At 44.9% G+C, this 21,965-nt stretch overlaps 1 protein-coding gene across 1 annotated transcript in view; it reads left to right on the plus strand.

Moving 5' to 3' along the window:
• ric8a (RIC8 guanine nucleotide exchange factor A) overlaps nucleotides 1-12,167 on the plus strand; it is a gene marked incomplete at both ends in the record, with an annotated part of 80,129 nt that extends 67,962 nt beyond the window's left edge. The window contains 6 exons of the mRNA XM_084315518.1: nucleotides 1-13; nucleotides 1,294-1,389; nucleotides 7,815-7,959; nucleotides 8,738-8,882; nucleotides 11,033-11,152; nucleotides 12,029-12,167. The exon at nucleotides 1-13 is cut by the window's left edge and continues 138 nt beyond it. Coding sequence (XP_084171644.1) covers nucleotides 1-13; nucleotides 1,294-1,389; nucleotides 7,815-7,959; nucleotides 8,738-8,882; nucleotides 11,033-11,152; nucleotides 12,029-12,167 — 658 coding nt within the window. The remainder of the gene's footprint in view (nucleotides 14-1,293; nucleotides 1,390-7,814; nucleotides 7,960-8,737; nucleotides 8,883-11,032; nucleotides 11,153-12,028) is intronic.
• Nucleotides 12,168-21,965: the final 9,798 nt, after the last annotated feature.

Genomic DNA, 21,965 nt, shown 5'->3' on the forward strand with positions numbered 1-21,965 from the left:
AAGGCTGGACAGGGTGAGGTGTGTGTGTGTGTGTGTGTGTGTGTGTGTGTGTGTGTGTGTGTGTGTGTGTGTGTGTGTGTGTGTGTGTGTGTGTGTGTGTGTGTGTGTGTGTGTGTGTGTGTGTGTGTGTGTGTGTGTGTGTGTGTGTGTGTGTGTGTGTGTGTGTGTGTGTGTGTGTGTGTGTGTGTGTGTGTGTACACTTTTTTGGGGGTCTCAAGCCCCCCTTTATATTTCTTTAGAAATTGCATGGCCATTTTCAAAGGGATCCCTTGACCTCTGACCTCAAGATGTCAAGAAGTTGTCTCAAGATGGGTTCTCTCCATTTAGTAGACCTGCGAAGAGAGTAACGTCATTTAGAAAGTGTTTTCAGTCCGTCAGGTACAAAGTGTTTTCAGTCCGTCAGGTACAAAGTGTTTTCAGTCCGTCAGGTACAAAGTGTTTTCAGTCCGTCAGGTACAAAGTGTTTTGAGTCAGTCAGGTACAAAGTGTTTTCTGTCCGTCAGGTACAAAGTGTTTTCTGTCCATCAGGTACAAAGTGTTTTCTGTCTCTCAGGTACAAAGTGTTTTCTGTCCGTCAGGTACAAAGTGTTTTCAGTCCGTCAGGTACAAAGTGTTTTCAGTCCGTCAGGTACAAAGTGTTTTCAGTCCGTCAGGTACAAAGTGTTTTCAGTCCGTCAGGTACAAAGTGTTTTCAGTCCGTCAGGTACAAAGTGTTTTCTGTCCGTCGGGTACAAAGTGTTTTCAGTCCGTCAGGTACAAAGTGTTTTCAGTCCGTCAGGTACAAAGTGCTTTCTGTCTCTCAGGTACAAAGTGTTTTCAGTCCGTCAGGTACAAAGTGTTTTCTGTCCGTCAGGTACAAAGTGTTTTCAGTCCATCAGGTACAAAGTGTTTTCAGTCCGTCAGGTACAAAGTGTTTTCAGTCCGTCAGGTACAAAGTGTTTTCAGTCCGTCAGGTACAAAGTGTTTTCAGTCCGTCAGGTACAAAGTGTTTTCAGTCCGTCAGGTACAAAGTGTTTTCAGTCCGTCAGGTACAAAGTGTTTTCAGTCCGTCAGGTACAAAGTGTTTTCAGTCCGTCAGGTACAAAGTGTTTTCAGTCCGTCAGGTACAAAGTGTTTTCAGTCCGTCAGGTACAAAGTGTTTTCAGTCCGTCAGGTATAAAGTGTTTTCAGTGTGAGGTCAGAGCTCTGTCTGTCAGAGCTCAGAGGTCAGAGGTCAGAGCTCTGTTATGTTGGGGTTATATATGTTAGCAGACAACTACTTCAGCAGCATCTCTCTCCTCTCATCCTCTCCAGGGTACGAGATTTAAAGAGACCCTCCTGCCCTCTCTGAACCTGCTGACAGAGAGTGCCCGCATTCACAGAGAAACCAGGAAGTTCCTCAGGTCAAAGGTCAGTAACCCTAACCCTCAGGTCAAAGTTCAGCTCTCCATTATCTGGGTCTGAATAGGCCTCTTCTGCTCTGCCACAATTCTTTGTTTGTGTGTCTAAACATACCTTTAATCAGTGTGTCTAAACATACCTTTAACACTTTGATTACCGGCGATGCGGTGCGCCTTACCGCTGTTGAATGCCAGCCAGCACCCACTTCAATGATAGCGTTGTGAACGCATAATCTCCGTCTTAAATTATGGCTATGTGTCTAATCTGCCCGTCGTTTATCAATGACTTGTTTGCAGTCAACATTGTCGAGACGGATTGTTTTTTAATCGCTTCATTTCCGTTTTATAGCATTTTGAAAAGCCCTTGTTTTTCAGGAAAATATAAAGATTCCGTGATGAATGGCATTTACTGGAATATTCTGGCATACACAAAAACGTTGTCATTTTTCGGCCTATTTATGAATCGTTTTCAAATAAACGCTAGATTATCGATAGTATATGTGTACTTATGCACGCTAGAAAAATATATTCTCATTTCCTGATCAGCGAGCACACACGCACACGCACACACACACACACACACACACACACACACACACACACACACACACACACACACACACACATATGGGGCACGTTGATATATAGGTGAAAATAGCTCTGATTACCCTAAGACTGGTAAAATAAATTGCTTACCTCAGATCAGATGTTATCCAAAAAGATTATTCCAATTCCTGATCGCCATTCCAAATATTGATCGCGTTTATTGATTCAGCGTTGGGTACTGTAAATATATATTCCACGCGTTTTCCGGGCCGGCGATCAACTTGGGTCTCTTCAGATGCCTCGTCGAAAAAGTAACATGAGGAGGCTGCCCCCCCCCCCCCCCATCAGTCTAAACGAATGGGGTGCAGTTACACAGGGAGAGACGATAGGGGGCGGTATTTTCCCAATTGAGCTCAGAGAGAGTCTGCAACACAGACTATTGTGAGGCTCGATTGATGAAATATGAATTCAAATCGCTAATAAAAAAAAATACGACAAACAAAGGCTATATAGCGTTGATGGCACTCAACTGGCGGCATGAACTAACGACAAAACGCGTCCCCGGCACTCAAAGTGTTAATCAGTGTGTCTAAACATACCTTTAATCAGTGGGTCTAAACATACCTTTAATCAGTGGGTCTAAACATACCTTTAATCAGTGGGTCTAAACATACCTTTAATCAGTGTGTCTAAACACACCCTTAAACAGTGGGTCTAAACATACCTTTAATCAGTGTGTCTAGACCTTTATCACCTTTAATCAGTGTGTCTAGACCTGTATCACCTTTAATCAGTGTGTCTAGACCTTTATCACCTTTAATCAGAGTGACTAGACCTTTATCACCTTTAATCAGAGTGTCTAGACCTGTATCACCTTTAATCAGAGTGTCTAGACCTTTATCACCTTTAATCACTGTGTCTAGACCTTTATCACCTTTAATCAGAGTGTCTAGACCTTTATCACCTTTAATCAGAGTGTCTAGACCTTTATCACCTTTAATCAGAGTGTCTAGACCTTTATCACCTTTAATCAGAGTGTCTAGACCTTTATCACCTTTAATCAGAGTGTCTAGACCTTTATCACCTTTAATCAGTGTGACTAGACCTTTATCACCTTTAATCAGAGTGTCTAGACCTGTATCACCTTTAATCAGTGTGTCTAGACCTTTATCACCTTTAATCAGAGTGTCTAGACCTTTATCACCTTTAATCAGAGTGACTAGACCTTTATCACCTTTAATCAGAGTGTCTAGACCTTTATCACCTTTAATCAGTGTGTCTAGACCTTTATCACCTTTAATCAGAGTGTCTAGACCTTTATCACCTTTAATCAGAGTGTCTAGACCTGTATCACCTTTAATCAGTGTGTCTAGACCTTTATCACCTTTAATCAGAGTGTCTAGACCTTTATCACCTTTAATCAGAGTGACTAGACCTTTATCACCTTTAATCAGAGTGTCTAGACCTTTATCACCTTTAATCAGTGTGTCTAGACCTTTATCACATTTAATCAGTGTGACTAGACCTTTATCACCTTTAATCAGAGTGTCTAGACCTTTATCACCTTTAATCAGAGTGACTAGACCTTTATCACCTTTAATCAGAGTGTCTAGACCTTTATCACCTTTAATCAGAGTGTCTAGACCTTTATCACCTTTAAGCAGAGTGTCTAGACCTTTATCACCTTTAATCAGAGTGTCTAGACCTTTATCACCTTTAATCAGAGTGTCTAGACCTTTATCACCTTTAATCAGTGTGACTAGACCTTTATCACCTTTAATCAGTGTGTCTAGACCTTTATCACCTTTAATCAGAGTGTCTAGACCTTTATCACCTTTAATCAGTGTGTCTAGACCTTTATCACCTTTAATCAGTGTGTCTAGACCTTTATCACCTTTAATCAGAGTGACTAGACCTTTATCACCTTTAATCAGAGTGACTAGACCTTTATCACCTTTAATCAGAGTGACTAGACCTTTATCACCTTTAATCAGAGTGTCTAGACCTGTATCACCTTTAATCAGTGTGTCTAGACCTTTATCACCTTTAATCAGAGTGTCTAGACCTTTATCACCTTTAATCAGTGTAACTAGACCTTTATCACCTTTAATCAGTGTGACTAGACCTTTATCACCTTTAATCAGTGTGTCTAGACCTTTATCACCTTTAATCAGAGTGTCTAGACCTGTATCACCTTTAATCAGAGTGACTAGACCTTTATCACCTTTAATCAGAGTGACTAGACCTTTATCACCTTTAATCAGTGTGTCTAGACCTTTATCACCTTTAATCAGTGTGACTAGACCTTTATCACCTTTAATCAGAGTGTCTAGACCTTTATCACCTTTAATCAGAGTGTCTAGACCTTTATCACATTTAATCAGTGTGACTAGACCTTTATCACCTTTAATCAGAGTGTCTAGACCTTTATCACCTTTAATCAGAGTGACTAGACCTTTATCACCTTTAATCAGAGTGTCTAGACCTTTATCACCTTTAATCAGAGTGTCTAGACCTTTATCACCTTTAAGCAGAGTGTCTAGACCTTTATCACCTTTAATCAGAGTGTCTAGACCTTTATCACCTTTAATCAGAGTGTCTAGACCTTTATCACCTTTAATCAGTGTGACTAGACCTTTATCACCTTTAATCAGTGTGTCTAGACCTTTATCACCTTTAATCAGAGTGTCTAGACCTTTATCACCTTTAATCAGTGTGTCTAGACCTTTATCACCTTTAATCAGTGTGTCTAGACCTTTATCACCTTTAATCAGAGTGACTAGACCTTTATCACCTTTAATCAGAGTGACTAGACCTTTATCACCTTTAATCAGAGTGACTAGACCTTTATCACCTTTAATCAGAGTGTCTAGACCTGTATCACCTTTAATCAGTGTGTCTAGACCTTTATCACCTTTAATCAGAGTGTCTAGACCTTTATCACCTTTAATCAGTGTAACTAGACCTTTATCACCTTTAATCAGTGTGACTAGACCTTTATCACCTTTAATCAGTGTGTCTAGACCTTTATCACCTTTAATCAGAGTGTCTAGACCTGTATCACCTTTAATCAGAGTGACTAGACCTTTATCACCTTTAATCAGAGTGACTAGACCTTTATCACCTTTAATCAGTGTGTCTAGACCTTTATCACCTTTAATCAGTGTGACTAGACCTTTATCACCTTTAATCAGAGTGTCTAGACCTTTATCACCTTTAATCAGAGTGTCTAGACCTTTATCACATTTAATCAGAGTGACTAGACCTTTATCACCTTTAATCAGAGTGTCTAGACATTTATCACCTTTAATCAGTGTGACTAGACCTTTATCACCTTTAATCAGTGTGACTAGACCTTTATCACCTTTAATCAGTGTGTCTAGACCTTTATCACCTTTAATCAGAGTGTCTAGACCTTTATCACCTTTAATCAGAGTGTCTAGACCTTTATCACCTTTAATCAGAGTGTCTAGACCTTTATCACCTTTAATCAGAGTGTCTAGACCTTTATCACCTTTAATCACCTTTAATCAGTGTGACTAGACCTTTATCACCTTTAATCAGAGTGTCTAGACCTTTATCACCTTTAATCAGAGTGTCTAGACCTTTATCACCTTTAATCAGAGTGTCTAGCCCTTTATCACCTTTAATCACCTTTAATCAGTGTGACTAGACCTTTATCACCTTTAATCAGAGTGTCTAGACCTTTATCACCTTTAATCAGAGTGTCTAGACCTTTATCACCTTTAATCAGAGTGTCTAGACCTTTATCACCTTTAATCAGTGTGACTAGACCTTTATCACCTTTAATCACAGTGTCTAGACCTTTATCACCTTTAATCAGTGTGACTAGACCTTTATCACCTTTAATCACAGTGTCTAGACCTTTATCACCTTTAATCAGTGTGTCTAGACCTTTATCACCTTTAATCAGAGTGTCTAGACCTTTATCACCTTTAATCAGAGTGACTAGACCTTTATCACCTTTAATCACTGTGTCTAGACCTTTATCACCTTTAATCAGAGTGTCTAGACCTTTATCACCTTTAATCAGAGTGTCTAGACCTTTATCACCTTTAATCAGAGTGTCTAGACCTTTATCACCTTTAATCAGAGTGTCTAGACCTTTATCACCTTTAATCAGTGTGTCTAGACCTTTATCACCTTTAATCAGAGTGTCTAGACCTTTATCACCTTTAATCAGAGTGACTAGACCTTTATCACCTTTAATCAGAGTGTCTAGACCTTTATCACCTTTAATCAGTGTGTCTAGACCTTTATCACCTTTAATCAGAGTGTCTAGACCTTTATCACCTTTAATCAGAGTGTCTAGACCTGTATCACCTTTAATCAGTGTGTCTAGACCTTTATCACCTTTAATCAGAGTGTCTAGACCTTTATCACCTTTAATCAGAGTGACTAGACCTTTATCACCTTTAATCAGAGTGTCTAGACCTTTATCACCTTTAATCAGAGTGTCTAGACCTTTATCACCTTTAATCAGAGTGTCTAGACCTTTATCACCTTTAATCAGTGTGACTAGACCTTTATCACCTTTAATCAGAGTGTCTAGACCTTTATCACCTTTAATCAGAGTGACTAGACCTTTATCACCTTTAATCAGTGTGTCTAGACCTTTATCACCTTTAATCAGTGTGTCTAGACCTTTATCACCTTTAATCAGTGTGTCTAGACCTTTATCACCTTTAATCAGAGTGACTAGACCTTTATCACCTTTAATCAGAGTGTCTAGACCTTTATCACCTTTAATCAGTGTGTCTAGACCTTTATCACCTTTAATCAGTGTGACTAGACCTTTATCACCTTTAATCACAGTGTCTAGACCTTTACTCAGTTAAGAGCATCGAGGGGCCACCCCCCCCTAACCCTAACCCTAACCCCTAAGAGTGGCCCTCAAACTGGGCATGCCCTCTCATACACCACCCCCCCCCCTAACCCTAACCCCTAAGAGTAGCCCTCAAACTGGGCATGCCCTCTGACACACACACCCCCTAACCCTAACCCCTAAGAGTAGCCCTCAAACTGGGCATGCCCTCTCATACACCACCACCCCCCCCTAACCCTAACCCCTAAGAGTAGCCCTCAAACTGGGCATGCCCTCTGACACACACACCCTCTAACCCTAACCCCTAAGAGTAGCCCTCAAACTGGGCATGCCCTCTCATACACCACCCCCCCCCTAACCCTAACCCCTAAGAGTAGCCCTCAAACTGGGCATGCCCTCTGACACACACACCCCCTAACCCTAACCCTAACCCCTAAGAGTAGCCCTCAAACTGGGCATGCCCTCTCATACACACACACACACACACACAGCGAGGGGGACCTGTTGGTTCACCCATGACCCCCGAGAGGGGGCCTACCTAAGGGCTACATGACGGGACCACAGGGAGGTCAGGTCCACCACACTCACGGTTCAGGGCTCTGGCCCATCGCCGCCCCTCAGAGTTTGGCTATTCCCATCATATCACTGCCATTGGCTCCGCACCGCGCTCTCACCGGCCGTCTTACCCCACGGATGCGCGCCCGTCCTGGGCATCGGTCAACCAGGTGGGAGCACCATGCGCCCCAGCCGTCCCCTTGGGCCCAGGAGAACCAGGCGCTCCAGGTGCTGCGTGACGTGACTCAGGTTGTGCCCCCCAGGTGCTGCCCCCCCCCTGCGTGACGTGACTCAGGTTGTGCCCCCCAGGTGCTGCCCCCCCTGCGTGACGTGACTCAGGTTGTGCCCCCCAGGTGCTGCCCCCCCCTGCGTGACGTGACTCAGGTTGTGCCCCCCAGGTGCTGCCCCCCCTGCGTGACGTGACTCAGGTTGTGCCCCCCAGGTGCTGCCCCCCCCCTGCGTGACGTGACTCAGGTTGTGCCCCCCAGGTGCTGCCCCCCCTGCGTGACGTGACGACGCGCCCCGAGGTGGGAGCCACGCTGCGGAACAAGCTGGTGCGCCTGATGACCGACATGGACACAGACATCAAGGACTGTGCTGCCGAGTTCCTGTTCGTGCTCTGCAAGGAGCGGGGTGAGAGGTCACGCTCTCTCTCTCTCTCTCTCCGTCTCTCTCTCTCTCTCTCTCTCTGTCTCTCTGTCTCTCTGTCTCTCTGTCTCTCTCTCCCTATCTCTCTCTCTCTGTCTCTCTCTCTCTCTCTCTCTCTGTCTCTCTCTCTCTCACTCTCACACTCTCTCTCACTCACTCACTCACTCACTCACTCACTCACTCACTCACTCACTCACTCACTCACTCACTCACTCACTCACTCACCCACTCACTCACTCACTCACCCACTCACTCACTCACTCACTCACTCACTCACCCACTCACTCACCCACTCACTCACTCACTCACTCACTTGTTTTAATGGGTATCATATAGTAATAAGTCCTACTGTAGAACATGACATATTAGCATGACATCTGATTTATTAATGCCAATAATGGACAACCGCAATTGGCACTTGAAAAGTGTAAATCATTGATTAGTCAGTAGCAATTCATGATGGCCCGTTTAGCTCAGCTGGTTAGTGCGCTGCCTAACCAGCAGCGCACTGGAGAGTGGAATTTCCGGTGTCAAATGGAAAAAAAATTATAATGAAATTAGATACCAATGGTGTAAACTACCCATAATTGAAGAGTAGGGTTTAACCTGCAAGTGGCACTTAAAAAAAAGAAAGAAAAAAAAGATTAGCAATTTTATTTTTTTGCGCTTTGCTAATTGCATCATTCCAAATCGCGATTTCGGATTTAAAATCGATTAATCGTTCAGCCCTAGTAATAACTGTAATAGTGTGTCTTGTGTTCAGTGTCCAGGTTCGTGAAGTACACAGGGTACGGTAACGCTGCGGGCCTGCTGGCTGCTCGGGGCCTGCTGAGAGGAGGGCAGGAGGCCGGGGTGTACTCTGAAGAGGAGGAGTCTGAGACGGAGGAGTACAGAGAAGCCAAGGCCCAGTGAGTATCTGTCTGTCTGTCTGCCTGCCTGCCTGTCTGTCTGTCTGTCTGTCTGTCTGTCTGTCTGTCTGTCTGTCTGTCTGTCTGTCTGTCTGTCTGTCTGTCTGTCTGTCTGTCTGTCTGTCTTGTCTGCCTGTCTGTCTGCCTGTCTGTCTGTCTATCTACATATTTGTATTATATTATCTCTCTATCTATCTCCTGTCCCTCTCTCTCTCCATCCCCCTCTCTCTCTCCCTCCCTCTCTCTCGCTCTCCCTCCCTCTCTCTCTCCCTCCCTCTCTCTCTCTCTCTCTCTCTCTCTCTCCCTCCCTCTCTCTATCTCCCCCTCTCTCTCTCGCTCCCTCTCTCTCCCCCTCTCTCGCTCTCTCCCTCCCTCTCTCTCTGTCTCTCTCTCGCTCTCTCTCTCCTCTCCCTCTCTCTCCCTCTCTCTCACTCTCTCTCTCTGATTGGGTGTGTCTTGAGTAAGTGAGTGAGTGAGTGGAGTGGATGTGGGAGCGACTCTGAGTGAGTGATTTCTATCTGACTTTATTTTCTTCTCTATCTTTACTTTATGTGAGGTTGATATTGTAACTTGTCTGTGCTTCCATGTGTGTGTTGGCTTAGTTGTTTAGTACAGAGTTACAATTGTCTGGTGAGTGCTGCCGGCGTGCCTACAGGCATGACGGAGCACGGAGTCTCCTCCGATTAGGAGAAACGGTGTGTCAGTGGAGGAGTGCTGTTTAGCTGTGGGTGCAGTGGTGGGTATGATGATAGTATTAAATCAGTGGGTATGATGATAGTGTTAAATCAGTGGGTATGATGATGGTGTTAAATCAGTGGGTATGATGATAGTGTTAAATCAGTGGTGGGTATGATGATAGTGTTAAATCAGTGGTGGGTATGATGATAGTGATGAAGTGGCAGAGTACTAGGCTATTTGCTAGTAGCCTGAGGCTGTCTCTGCCAAGGAGGTTGGCTTTCCTAGCTAGGTACCTCGTGCGGGCGTTGACTTTGCCCAGTACTTGGGAGGCCATAGCCTCCCCATCTAGGCTCCCGTCTATCATACAGCCTAGATACTTTGCTTTTTTTTGCTGTTTTAGGGTTACAACTCCTAACTGGATGTTAAACTCCCGTGCTTTCCTGAGCTTGGGCTTGGAGCCCAATAGTACTGCCTCTGTCTTACCTAGGTGAAGAGAAAGCCTGTTGTCCGAAAGCCACCTGCTGACCCCTGCAAGTTCTTCACCTAGCATCTGTTCTAGTGTGTTCTGATCCTTGTGTGAGACTAGCAGGGCTGAGTCGTGTGTTCTGATCCTTGTGTGAGACTAGCAGGGCTGAGTCGTGTGTTCTGATCCTTGTGTGAGACTAGCAGGGCTGAGTCGTCTGCAAATAAAAACAAGTTACATGAGCATGCTGCTGACATGTCATTTATGTACAGTAAAAAAAGGAGCGGGCCTAGCATGCTTCCTTGTGGGACCCCACACATACAATGGGCTTGGCCTCTGACATAGTGCCACTGACCTCAACCCGCTGCACCCTATCAGAAAGGTAGGAAGAGAACCATCTGACCACTGTCTCAGACATACCCAAGGCCTTAAGCTTGGAGAGCAGTAGGTCATGGTTCACTGTGTCGAAAGCCTTCTGTAGGTCTAGAAGAACTAGCCCACACAGCTTACCTGAATCTATCTCCCTCCTGATACTGTCTGTAAGATAAAGAAGACATGTTTCAGTAGAGTAGGACTTCCTAAAGCCGGATTGGAGATCGTACAGGAGGTCATGGCTGCTTGCATATTCCTGGACTTGTTCATGGACTATCTTCTCTAGGACTTTGGATAACACACTTAAAATTGAGACTGGTCTATAATAGCTGGGGTCAGATTTGCTCCCTTTTTTTATATATAGGGATGACTTTGGCATTCTTGAAGTCGGTGGGTACCTTGCCTAGGTCCAGGGAGAGGTCCACAACGTCCGATCCCCACCCACCAGCTTCCCACCCCTAACACTGCCAATTGCGTTAGTATGAACGACCAGTCAAGCTGGTAGCAATGCCGAGAGCTGGGCTCGAACCCAGCATCTCCTGCATTAGTGGCGAGCGCCTTGCCCACTGCGCCACTTGAAGCTATTATTATTATTATTATACGACTGGTTGAAACCTCCCCCCCCCCCCCCCCCCAGTATAAACCCAGTAACAGGAGTGGTGGAGGAGGAGCAGCCTAATCCAATGGAGGGAATGACGGAGGAGCAGAAGGAGCTGGAGGCCATGAAACTAATCCACATGTTTGACAAACTATCCAGGTAACATGTTAAACAATCCAGGTAACCATGGTAACATGTTAAACTATCCAGGTAACCAGATAACATGTTAAACTATCCAGGTAACTAGATAACATGTTAAACTATCCAGGTAACTAGATAACATGTTAAACTATCCAGGTAACTAGATAACATGTTAAACAATCCAGGTAACCATGGTAACATGTTAAACTATCCAGGTAACCAGATAACATGTTAAACTATCCAGGTAACTAGATAACATGTTAAACTATCCAGGTAACTAGATAACATGTTAAACTATCCAGGTAACTAGATAACATGTTAAACAATCCAGGTAACTAGATAACATGTTAAACTATCCAGGTAACTAGATAACATGTTAAACTATCCAGGTAACTAGATAACATGTTAAACTATCCAGGTAACTAGATAACATGTTAAACTATCCAGGTAACTAGTCAACATGTTAAACTATCCAGGTAACTAGATAACATGTTAAACTATCCAGTAGATACCATGTTAAACTATCCAGGTAACATTAGGTAATATTTAAGTGTATATAGTATATATATCTTTAAGTCTGTATATAGTATATATATATATATATACAGTATATATATATATATATTTAAGTCTATATATATATATTTAAGTCTATATAGTGTATATATATGTAAGTCTGTATACTGTATATTATATATATCTTTAAGTCTGTATATAGTATATCTCTCTCTCAATCTCTGAATTGAAAATGGGGGACCCTGATGTAAACAAGATGAAAGTCTTTATCTGGTCTGCATCCCCTTAACAATTGTGTGTATTGAGCTGTACTGTACTGTACCCATTCTGCAATCTGTTAATAACATTTTCAATCAATCAATCTCTCTCTCTCTGTAGGAATAATCTGATCCAGCCGATGCAGTTGGGTCTAGATGGGAGGATGAGGGAGATGGAACCAGATGATGTTCAGAGACTGACCCAGAACTCAGTGCTGAACCCAGAACCTGCCCAGAACTCTGAGGAAGAGGAGGATTAGTCTTTCAAACATTTGGTTCTACTGTAGCTGTACTCAAACTGCTAAAGTAAAACATTCCCAAAACAGAATCCTTAATAATCTGTAGGTGTGATTTGAGAGTTATGCGAGGATGCACCAAGTTAGGTTAGGCTAGGTTCCTCTCCAGGGCCCTCATTCATCAATGCTGCGTACGCACAGATATGTGTGTAAACCGTGCGTACGATCATTTCTAAGCAAAGTGTGGGATTTATCAATTTGAACGTGTGCTTGAGATTGTGCGTATGTCTCCGCACAGCTCGGACCGTGCGTACCTGTCACCGAGCGGTAGAATAGGAAGACTGCAGACGGACGGAATAAGCTTTCATGCATTAGAGTTCCAACACTGACGTGTTCGATATGACTCATAATTAATTATAGTTAATTGTAAAATAGAGACATGAGTGTAATTATTGTCAAACTGTGTAAATAGCATTTAGAATAGGTCTTTTCGAATGAATGCAGCATGGTTTATCTTGCGTTATCGGAGGACTTATCACGGATATGGCAGTCTATTTGCAGAGAGAGTAGAGTCCGCTACCCGGGACACAAATTGGAGCATGAAACAACGGGCATGAATGCCATCCCGTGCACATTCAAGTCCTCTCCACCCTGGGATTCTTCTCAGCGTGAGATTGGAGATCGCTCTGGCATTTCCCATCGGAGCAATAGATTGTGTACCCATGTAGCTGTCAAAGCTCCATCAATCAACGAATTCAGTTATGTGAATAGAAAGAGATTCTACTCGGTCAATGTGCGGGCGGCTAAGTGGCGCAGTGGGCAAGCCGCTCACCACTAATGCAGGAGATGCTGGGCATTGCTACCAGCTTGGCTGGTCGTTCATACTAACACAATTGGCAGTGTTAGGGGTGGGAAGCTGGTGGGTGGGGATCGGACGTTGTGGACAGCGACTCCTACAGGTCGGTTGGTGCGCCTGCGCATCAGAATCAGGAAGTGATGGGGGCAGCGTGAGCCTCCCACGTGCTACTCCTCGCCACTGAGAGATCGCGCTGTGCAGGTGAAAAGATGCGACGGCTGCCTCCTCGTGTACCGGAGGGGACACGTGATGCAAGGCTTCGTCCACATTTCAGCCGGCCAGTGGGAGGCATGGCCTAACAGCGTTCGAGACAGGGGAGGGTAGAATTGGACAATACGAAATTGGGATGGCAGAAAAATTAAAAAATGGGAGAAAAAGTAGAAAAAAAAATAAGTGCAGAACAGTTCTGTGGGCCTTTGTGTCCATGGAGACACTGTTGAAGACGGGTGGCTTATTGGTGAGCGTTACCCATTCAGGCCTACTTTTATTTAATTCAATTGTAATGTTATTACTAGGGATGTCCGATATTATCGGCCGACCGATATTATCGGCCGATATCGGCAGTAAAATGTGATATCGGAAAATATCGGTATCGGTAAAAAAAAAAATTATTATTTTTTTTTTTTTACATTTATTTAACGTTTATTTACCCAGGAAAGCAAGTAAGAACCAATTCTTATTTTATTTATTGTCAAAAGTATGCATGTTGGTTTAATTCAACAACAAGAGATATGTAATGTTAATTTTTACTTTTTTAATGATCATATTTTGCACAGATAATGCTTACATTTAGAAAGCCTTTTGAATGCATCCAGTGAAATTATTAGTTACCTGAAATTATTCTGTTTTTTTGGGGGGAAACCCTGCATATATCGGTATCGGTTGATATCGGTATCGGTATCAGTATCGGAAATTAAGAGTTGGACAATATCGGAATATCGGTATCGGTAAAAAAGCCAATATCGAGCATCCCTAGTTATTACTGTAATTAAAATATCACTTAAATGCAGGTGATCTGGGTTACTGGGTTACTGAAGCCATAGTTAATGACTGAACGACCCAACAGGAGCGCAATTATAACGGGCTCATGAGCGCACAAGAGCCTTTTTAGAGTGCAGTTGGCCTGCTTGTTTGGCACGGGGGGGGGGGGTGCAGAACCCACCTCCAAACGCGATTATATATTGTTTAAAATAAAAAGCTAAGTCATGTTTCCAAATAAGATTGTTCACAACGAAATGCTTTCTACAGTACCTTCAATTTGTTGGTTAGATGATCTCCGTGATCAATCTCACTCTCAGTGAAGTTTCTCATAGTTTGCTTAGTCCATTCTTCCACATTCCATGGGGGTGTTTCATTACCCTTCTTCTTCTTCTTCTTCTTTTTCTTTCGGCTTTTCCCGCCAAGGGTCGCCACAGCGGATCATCCGTTTCCATCTGTCTCTGTCCTCTGCGTCGTCCTCCGTCACTCCCGCTGCCTGCATGTCCTCCTTCACTGTGTCCATAAACCTCCTCTTGGGCCTTCCCCTCCTCCTCCATCCTGGCAGCTCCATCTCCAGCATCCTCCTCCCGATGTACCCCACCTCCCTCCTCCCGATGTACCCCACCTCCCTCCAGATGCACCCCACCTCCCTCCTCCCGATGTACCCCACCTCCCTCCTCCCGATGTACCCCACCTCCCTCCTCCCGATGTACCCCACCTCCCTCCTCCTGATGTACCCCACCTCCCTCCTCCCGATGTACCCCACCTCCCTCCTCCCGATGTACCCCACCTCCCTCCTCCTGATGTACCCCACCTCCCTCCTCCCGATGTACCCCACCTCCCTCTTCCCGATGTACCCCACCTCCCTCCTCCTGATGTACCCCACCTCCCTCCTCCCGATGTACCCCACCTCCCTCCTCCCGATGTACCCCACCTCCCTCCTCCCGATGTACCCCACCTCCCTCCTCCCGATGTACCCCACCTCCCTCCTCCCGATGTACCCCACCTCCCTCCTCCCGATGTACCCCACCTCCCTCCTCCTGATGTACCCCACCTCCCTCCTCCCGATGTACCCCATCTCCCTCCTCCTGATGTACCCCACCTCCCTCCTCCAGATGTACCCCACCTCCCTCCAGATGTACCCCACCTCCCTCCTCCCGATATACCCCACCTCCCTCCTCCCGATGTACCCCACCTCCCTCCTCCCGATGTACCCCACCTCCCTCCTCCCGATGTACCCCACCTCCCTCCTCCCGATGTACCCCACCTCCCTCCTCCCGATGTACCCCACCTCCCTCCTCCCGATGTACCCCACCTCCCTCCTCCTGATGTACCCCACCTCCCTCCTCCTGATGTACCCCACCTCCCTCCTCCTGATGTACCCCACCTCCCTCCTCCCGATGTACCCCACCTCCCTCCTCCTTCTCTCTCCTGGCAGCTCCATCTCCAGTATCCTCCTCCCGATGTACCCCACCTCCCTCCTCCCGATGTACCCCACCTCCCTCCTCCCGATGTACCCCACCTCCCTCCTCCCGATGTACCCCACCTCCCTCCTCCTGATGTACCCCACCTCCCTCCTCCCGATGTACCCCACCTCCCTCCTCCTTCTCTCTCCTGGCAGCTCCATCTCCAGTATCCTCCTCCCGATGTACCCCACCTCCCTCCTCCCGATGTACCCCACCTCCCTCCTCCCGATGTACCCCACCTCCCTCCTCCCGATGTACCCCACCTCCCTCCTCCCGATGTACCCCACCTCCCTCCTCCTGATGTACCCCACCTCCCTCCTCCTGATGTACCCCACCTCCCTCCTCCTGATGTACCCCACCTCCCTCCTCCCGATGTACCCCACCTCCCTCCTCCTGATGTACCCCACCTCCCTCCTCCCGATGTACCCCACCTCCCTCCTCCCGATGTACCCCACCTCCCTCCTCCCGATGTACCCCACCTCCCTCCTCCTCCCTCCTCCAAACCATCTCAGTCTTGCCTCTCTCACTTTCTGCCCGAACTGCTCAACATGGGCCGTTCCTCTGATGTAGACAGTCTTGATTTTGTCCAACCTTGTTACTCCCAGAGAGAACCTTAACATCTTCATCTCTGCCACCTCCAGCTCCGCCACCTGCTGGTTGGTCAGTGCCACTGTTTCTAGACCATACAGCGTACCTGGTCTCACTACCCTGCTGTAGACCTTTCCCTTTACTCGTGCTGGTACCCTTCTATCGCAGATCACCCCCGTCATCCTTCTCCACCCGCACCACCCGGCCTGCACTCTCTTCTTCACCTCCCTGCCACAGTCCCCATTACTTTGGACTGTTGACCCCAAGTACTTAAACTCTTCCACTTTTGGTACCTCTACTCCTTGCATCATCACCACCCCTCCGTCTTCCTTCCCATTCACACACATGTACTCGGTCTTGCTTCTGCTCACCCTCATCCCCCTTCTCTCCATGGCATGCCTCCACTTCTCCAGGTTCTCTTCCACCTGCTCCCTGCTCTCACTACACTACCATACATGGTTAATTAGGGGCGGTTCTGTATGCAAACGCTTATAATCGTGCACAAGCATAGACGGTAAGAACAATTCGTATTTATCAACACGGAGTGTGCGTATACGACCTGTGCACATACGACCTGTGCACGCACGGTTGATAAATCCAGATTTTTCTGTGTGTAGAGACATTCTAAATTCCGTGCATAGGAACGAAAATAGAACACGTTCTATGCATTATTGATAAATGAGGGCCCTGCTCTTTCCATTGCTCTTGCCTGGAGTCTGTTAGGTTTGTTATATGAACTTCATGTCTAGAGTGTGTTATTGTTGCTTATATGAACTTTATGTCTGGAGTGTGTTACTGTTGCTCATATGAACTTTACTTCTGGAGTGTGTTATTGTTGCTCATATGAACTTCATGTCTGGAGTGTGTCCAGATGTAGAATTCTCATTCAAATGCCAGTCTGACCAGATATCTATCTATCTATCTATCTATCTATCTATCTATCTATCTATCTATCTATCTATCTATCTATCTATCTATCTATCTATCTATCTATCTATCTATCTATCTATCTATCTATCTAACATACATAGATACATTAGTATATACTATAACATTTAGCTGAAGATTAAATCATTTGTATTTTGAAATATTGAGTAATGAATTTCTGTTTTTTTAATTAAGCCATTCATATTGTATATTAGATGTTATTACTTATTTGTGTATGTTTATGGTTGTAAAATAACCAATATAATTTTTGGAGATAATAGATTTCTTGACTGTATGAGACTTCAGCAGGCAGGCAAAAGAGATATGTATTTATTGTATTTATTTTATTTATACAAGCTGATAAACTGATGTATCTTAGAGAAGAAAACAAGTGTCTATATATTGATTCTGTTGATTATATACATATGTATATTACAGAGCTCTATTAACTCTTAAAATAAAATGTTTTAAAGGTTCAGTTCTTTTTAAAGTCTTATTTTGATGTGTGAATGAAAACTATATATAACAGATTGCAGAATGGGTACAATACAGTACGGCTCAATACACACAGTTGTTAAGGGGATGCAGACCAGAGGATAGAGCACTGTTTCAGTGACAGCAGAGACACCAGGAGCCTGTGGCAGGGATTCAGACCATCACGGACTACAAACCCCGACCTCAGCTCGCTTTGAAGCCCTCAACAGCACTCCTGCACAGAAGACAACACCCCCCTGCTGAAAGACTGTGCAGCGGAGCTCACTGATGTCTTCACAGACATCTTTAACACCTCCCTGAGCCACGCCGCTGTCCCCACATGCTTCAGACATCTTTAACACCTCCCTGAGCCACGCCGCTGTCCCCACATGCTTCACAGACATCTTTAACACCTCCCTGAGCCAAGCCGCTGTCCCCACATGCTTCAGACATCTTTAACACCTCCCTGAGCCACGCCGCTGTCCCCACATGCTTCAGACATCTTTAACACCTCCCTGAGCCACGCCGCTGTCCCCACATGCTTCACAGACATCTTTAACACCTCCCTGAGCCACGCCGCTGTCCCCACATGCTTCACAGACATCTTTAACACCTCCCTGAGCCACGCCGCTGTCCCCACATGCTTCACAGACATCTTTAACACCTCCCTGAGCCACGCCGCTGTCCCCACATGCTTCACAGACATCTTTAACACCTCCCTGAGCCACGCCGCTGTCCCCACATGCTTCAGACATATTTAACACCTCCCTGAGCCACGCCGCTGTCCCCACATGCTTCAAAGACATCACCATCATCCCGGTCCCAAAGAAGGCTTCTCCAGCCTGCTTCAATGACTACTGTCATGTTGCACTGACCCCCATCCAGGGGCGTCGTTCTGGTATGGCAAGGTATGGCACTCGCCATACCTTGGCAAATACAAATAATAATAATAATAATAATAATAATAATAATAATAATAATAATAATAATAAGAATAAGAATAAGAATAATAAGAAGAAGAAGAAGAAAAAAATGTATTACAATTTTTTATGTTGATTTAGATTTCAATTATGAACGAAGCTTCGAACTATTCGGTACAGCCCTAGCATGTTTTGATATTGTCAATTATCTCACTTTTACTAGGTGACTTTTACTGTGACTAACTGAAATATGCCCAAAAAAAAGGAAAATTGACATAGGGATGTTTTTTAATCAAAGGACAGCAGAGACTAGTGATACAGGGACACAGGTAAGGTCTGGCTTAGTGATTATAATAGTGCAGTTCAGCATTCAGTAACCCATACTTTTTGTGAACGTGTTTTTGATACTACATTCTGTTGAACACACACCTCAAAACCGTACCTAAGGAAAATTGGCTCAATTGCAAGAAAAGTAATAGACAGTTATGATATTACATTCTGCATAATTCGTATGCAAAATATTGTGGTTCCCTGCTTTAGTCTGTTGACACATTTCTATACTAAAAAAGCTTGTGTAGTCCTGTGTCATACCTAAATGTCACATAACTGAATTGTATAGAAACAACTCACCAAAAGTGACTATTGCACAACTGATTTGACAAAAAAAATCCACCCTTCACCCCCCCTCCCTCCTCGCCATACCTTGCCTTTTACTGAAACGACGCCACTGCCCCCATCATCATGAAGTGTTTTGAACGGCTAGACATGCAAGACATTAAATCCACCCTCCCTCCCTCCCTGGACCCCTCCCAGTTTGCATATCGGGCCAACCGGTCCACCGATGATGCAATCTCCACTGCCCTCCACTCAGCTCTCACCCATCTGGACACTAAGGACTCAAATGCCAGGATGCTGTTCATAGACTTTAGTTCAGCATTCAACACCATCCTCCCCCAACAGCCCTGCTGGGGCAGAGCACCTCGCTGTGCACCTGGCTGCTGGACCTCCTGACCGGGAGAACAACACATCCAGCACCATCAAGCTGAACATTGGGCCCCCAAGGAAGCTGCTCAGCCCCCTACTCTTCACACTACTGACCCACGACTGCACACCAAAACACAACACCAACCTCTTCGTCAAGTTTGCGGACGACACAACTGTGGTGGGGCTCATTAACAACAATGACGAGTCTCACTACAGGGACGAGGTGAGCCGACTGATCACGGGGTGCGGGAACAACAACCTCATTCTCAATGTGGAGAAAACAGAGGAGGTTGTTGTCGACTTCCGGAGAGCGCACACCCAGCACCCTCCACTGACCATCAACACCCAGCACCCTCCACTGACCATCAACACCCAGCACCCTCCACTGACCATCAACACCCAGCACCCTCCACTGACCATCAACACCCAGCACCCTCCACTGACCATCAACACCCAGCACCCTCCACTGACCATCAACACCCAGCACCCTCCACTGACCATCAACACCCAGCACCCTCCACTGACCATCAACACCCAGCACCCTCCACTGACCATCAACACCCAGCACCCTCCACTGACCTGATCAACACCCAGCACCCTCCACTGACCATCAACGGTGCACTACCCCCCCCCCCCCCCCCCCCCCCACTGACACACACAGACACACACTGCCACTTCACAAACTCACTGCCACTTTTCTTTACTGCCATTATTTATTTTAGTTTACATTATATTAGTTTACTGCCATATCTATCATCTCACTGCCACTTTACTGCCAGTATTGTATTCTACTGCCATTATTTATCAGTTGTACTTACTATGTACCACTGCTGCTAAAACTATTATTAAAGAGATAAAAAGACAGCATTTTAAGATTGTAAACACTAGACATCACCAAATAACTGGTTATAATGACGTATGCTATATATATATATACACTTTTGTTATTATTTACGTGTCAGAGACTGCATTCAAATATTTTGATATGTGTTTATGAAATTTACCAAGCCGGATCATGAGGATCATATATCCACGTCCGGTGTAATGTACAGTCTCCTCCCCATCATATGTATATAATCTCTGTTAAATTCAAGTTCAAGTTTCTTTATAGTTGTCAGAATACTTTTATATAAAATGCTTCTTTCTGTTTTGCTCCAGAGATTGTGCTAGATAAAAATAGATAAGTATAAAATACGTATAATAAGTATAAAATAGAAAAGTACGTAGACAAAAGTGTTCAATATACATATATACAATATTCAATGCAGAGTAGAAAAGTAACTGAGTTACAATACAATATACAGTACAATGCAGAAATGGGATGAGGTACAATTTAGGTACAATTTACAGTAAGGTGTAATGAGGTATGAGTTGTAGTGCAAATTATTTACCAATAAATATAAAGTGTGTTAAGTGTCTAAAGTGGGTGCTGCAGTGAGTTGTTTGTTTAAAGTGAGTGTCTGCATGTGGATGTGTGTGCTGTGAGTGTATTTGATGGTTTGTTACATAGTGTTATTGTTCATAGTGTTATTGTTCATTTAGCATCATGATGGCCTGGGGATAGAAGCTTCTTCTGAGTCTCTCTGTACCGACCATGAGACTCCGTTATCGCTTGCCTGACCGCAGCAGTTGAAAGAGGCAGTTGTTTGGGTGGCTGGAGTCTTTGATTATTCTCTTAGCCTTACCCATGCAATGCTTGTTGTAAATGTCTTGGAGAGTGGGAAGCCCACCTCCAATTGTGCGTTTGGCTGAACGGGCCACTCTCTGTAGTCTGCTACGGTCTTGTGCAGTGCTATTCCCAAACCAGGAGGTGATATTGCCAGGCAGGATGCTCTCTATTGTGCATGAGTAGAAGTTCTTATAATAAGTGTGGTATATTTAAGTCAATACCTAAGGTTAATCGAAGTGCATTGAGGTTGCTAACTAGAGGGAAGAAGGACAATGATAGAGAAAGGTCCTCATCTGACTCCAAATAGCCAGTAGAGAATAAAACGTGTAGCCAGACAACGGAACTATAGTTCAACTCAAATGGTTTATTGCCGCGGGGCTCAAAGAGGTGGATAAAAGGTTGTTTACATACAGGGATTATTTCATAGTACATCAAACATGCTGTACAAACGGATTGTTGAGGTTTACACCTCAACCAAGTCTGTACACAAAACAGTAGTCATGCTATGTCAAATGAAGAGAGAATGTACTGAGCATTACACATGAGTAAACCTGGTCAACAGATAGGGATCTGTACGTTACACTAAACAACAATGGTTTCCATGATTTTACTCACATGTATGGCAAACAGCATAGTCTCTGGCAGAACAGTGGAATCAGTAGAGAGAGGACGCAGACCCCAGGGGGGGGTCTGGCCTGCTCTCTCTAACAATGCGTTCTCATCTATATACTCAGAATGATGTCATAAGTTGACTTGATTCATAGCCAATCAGTTTTCTTCTATATATGGCGTTCTGCTCCAATTGGTTATCTTCTTTGGGGGCCGTCTGTCCCAAGATCTCCTGTCGTGTGGGCTGGCCTGCAGCAACAGGGGGGGTCTGCCTGGCCCCCTCCTTTTGGGCTGTGGCTTCTCGATGAGTTAACAGTTTTAACACTAGAACCTTTAGCTTTAATGTAATGA

Source organism: Notolepis coatsorum (genome assembly GCF_963971535.1).
Source record: "Notolepis coatsorum genome assembly, chromosome: 6".
Taxonomy (NCBI): domain Eukaryota; kingdom Metazoa; phylum Chordata; class Actinopteri; order Aulopiformes; family Paralepididae; genus Notolepis; species Notolepis coatsorum.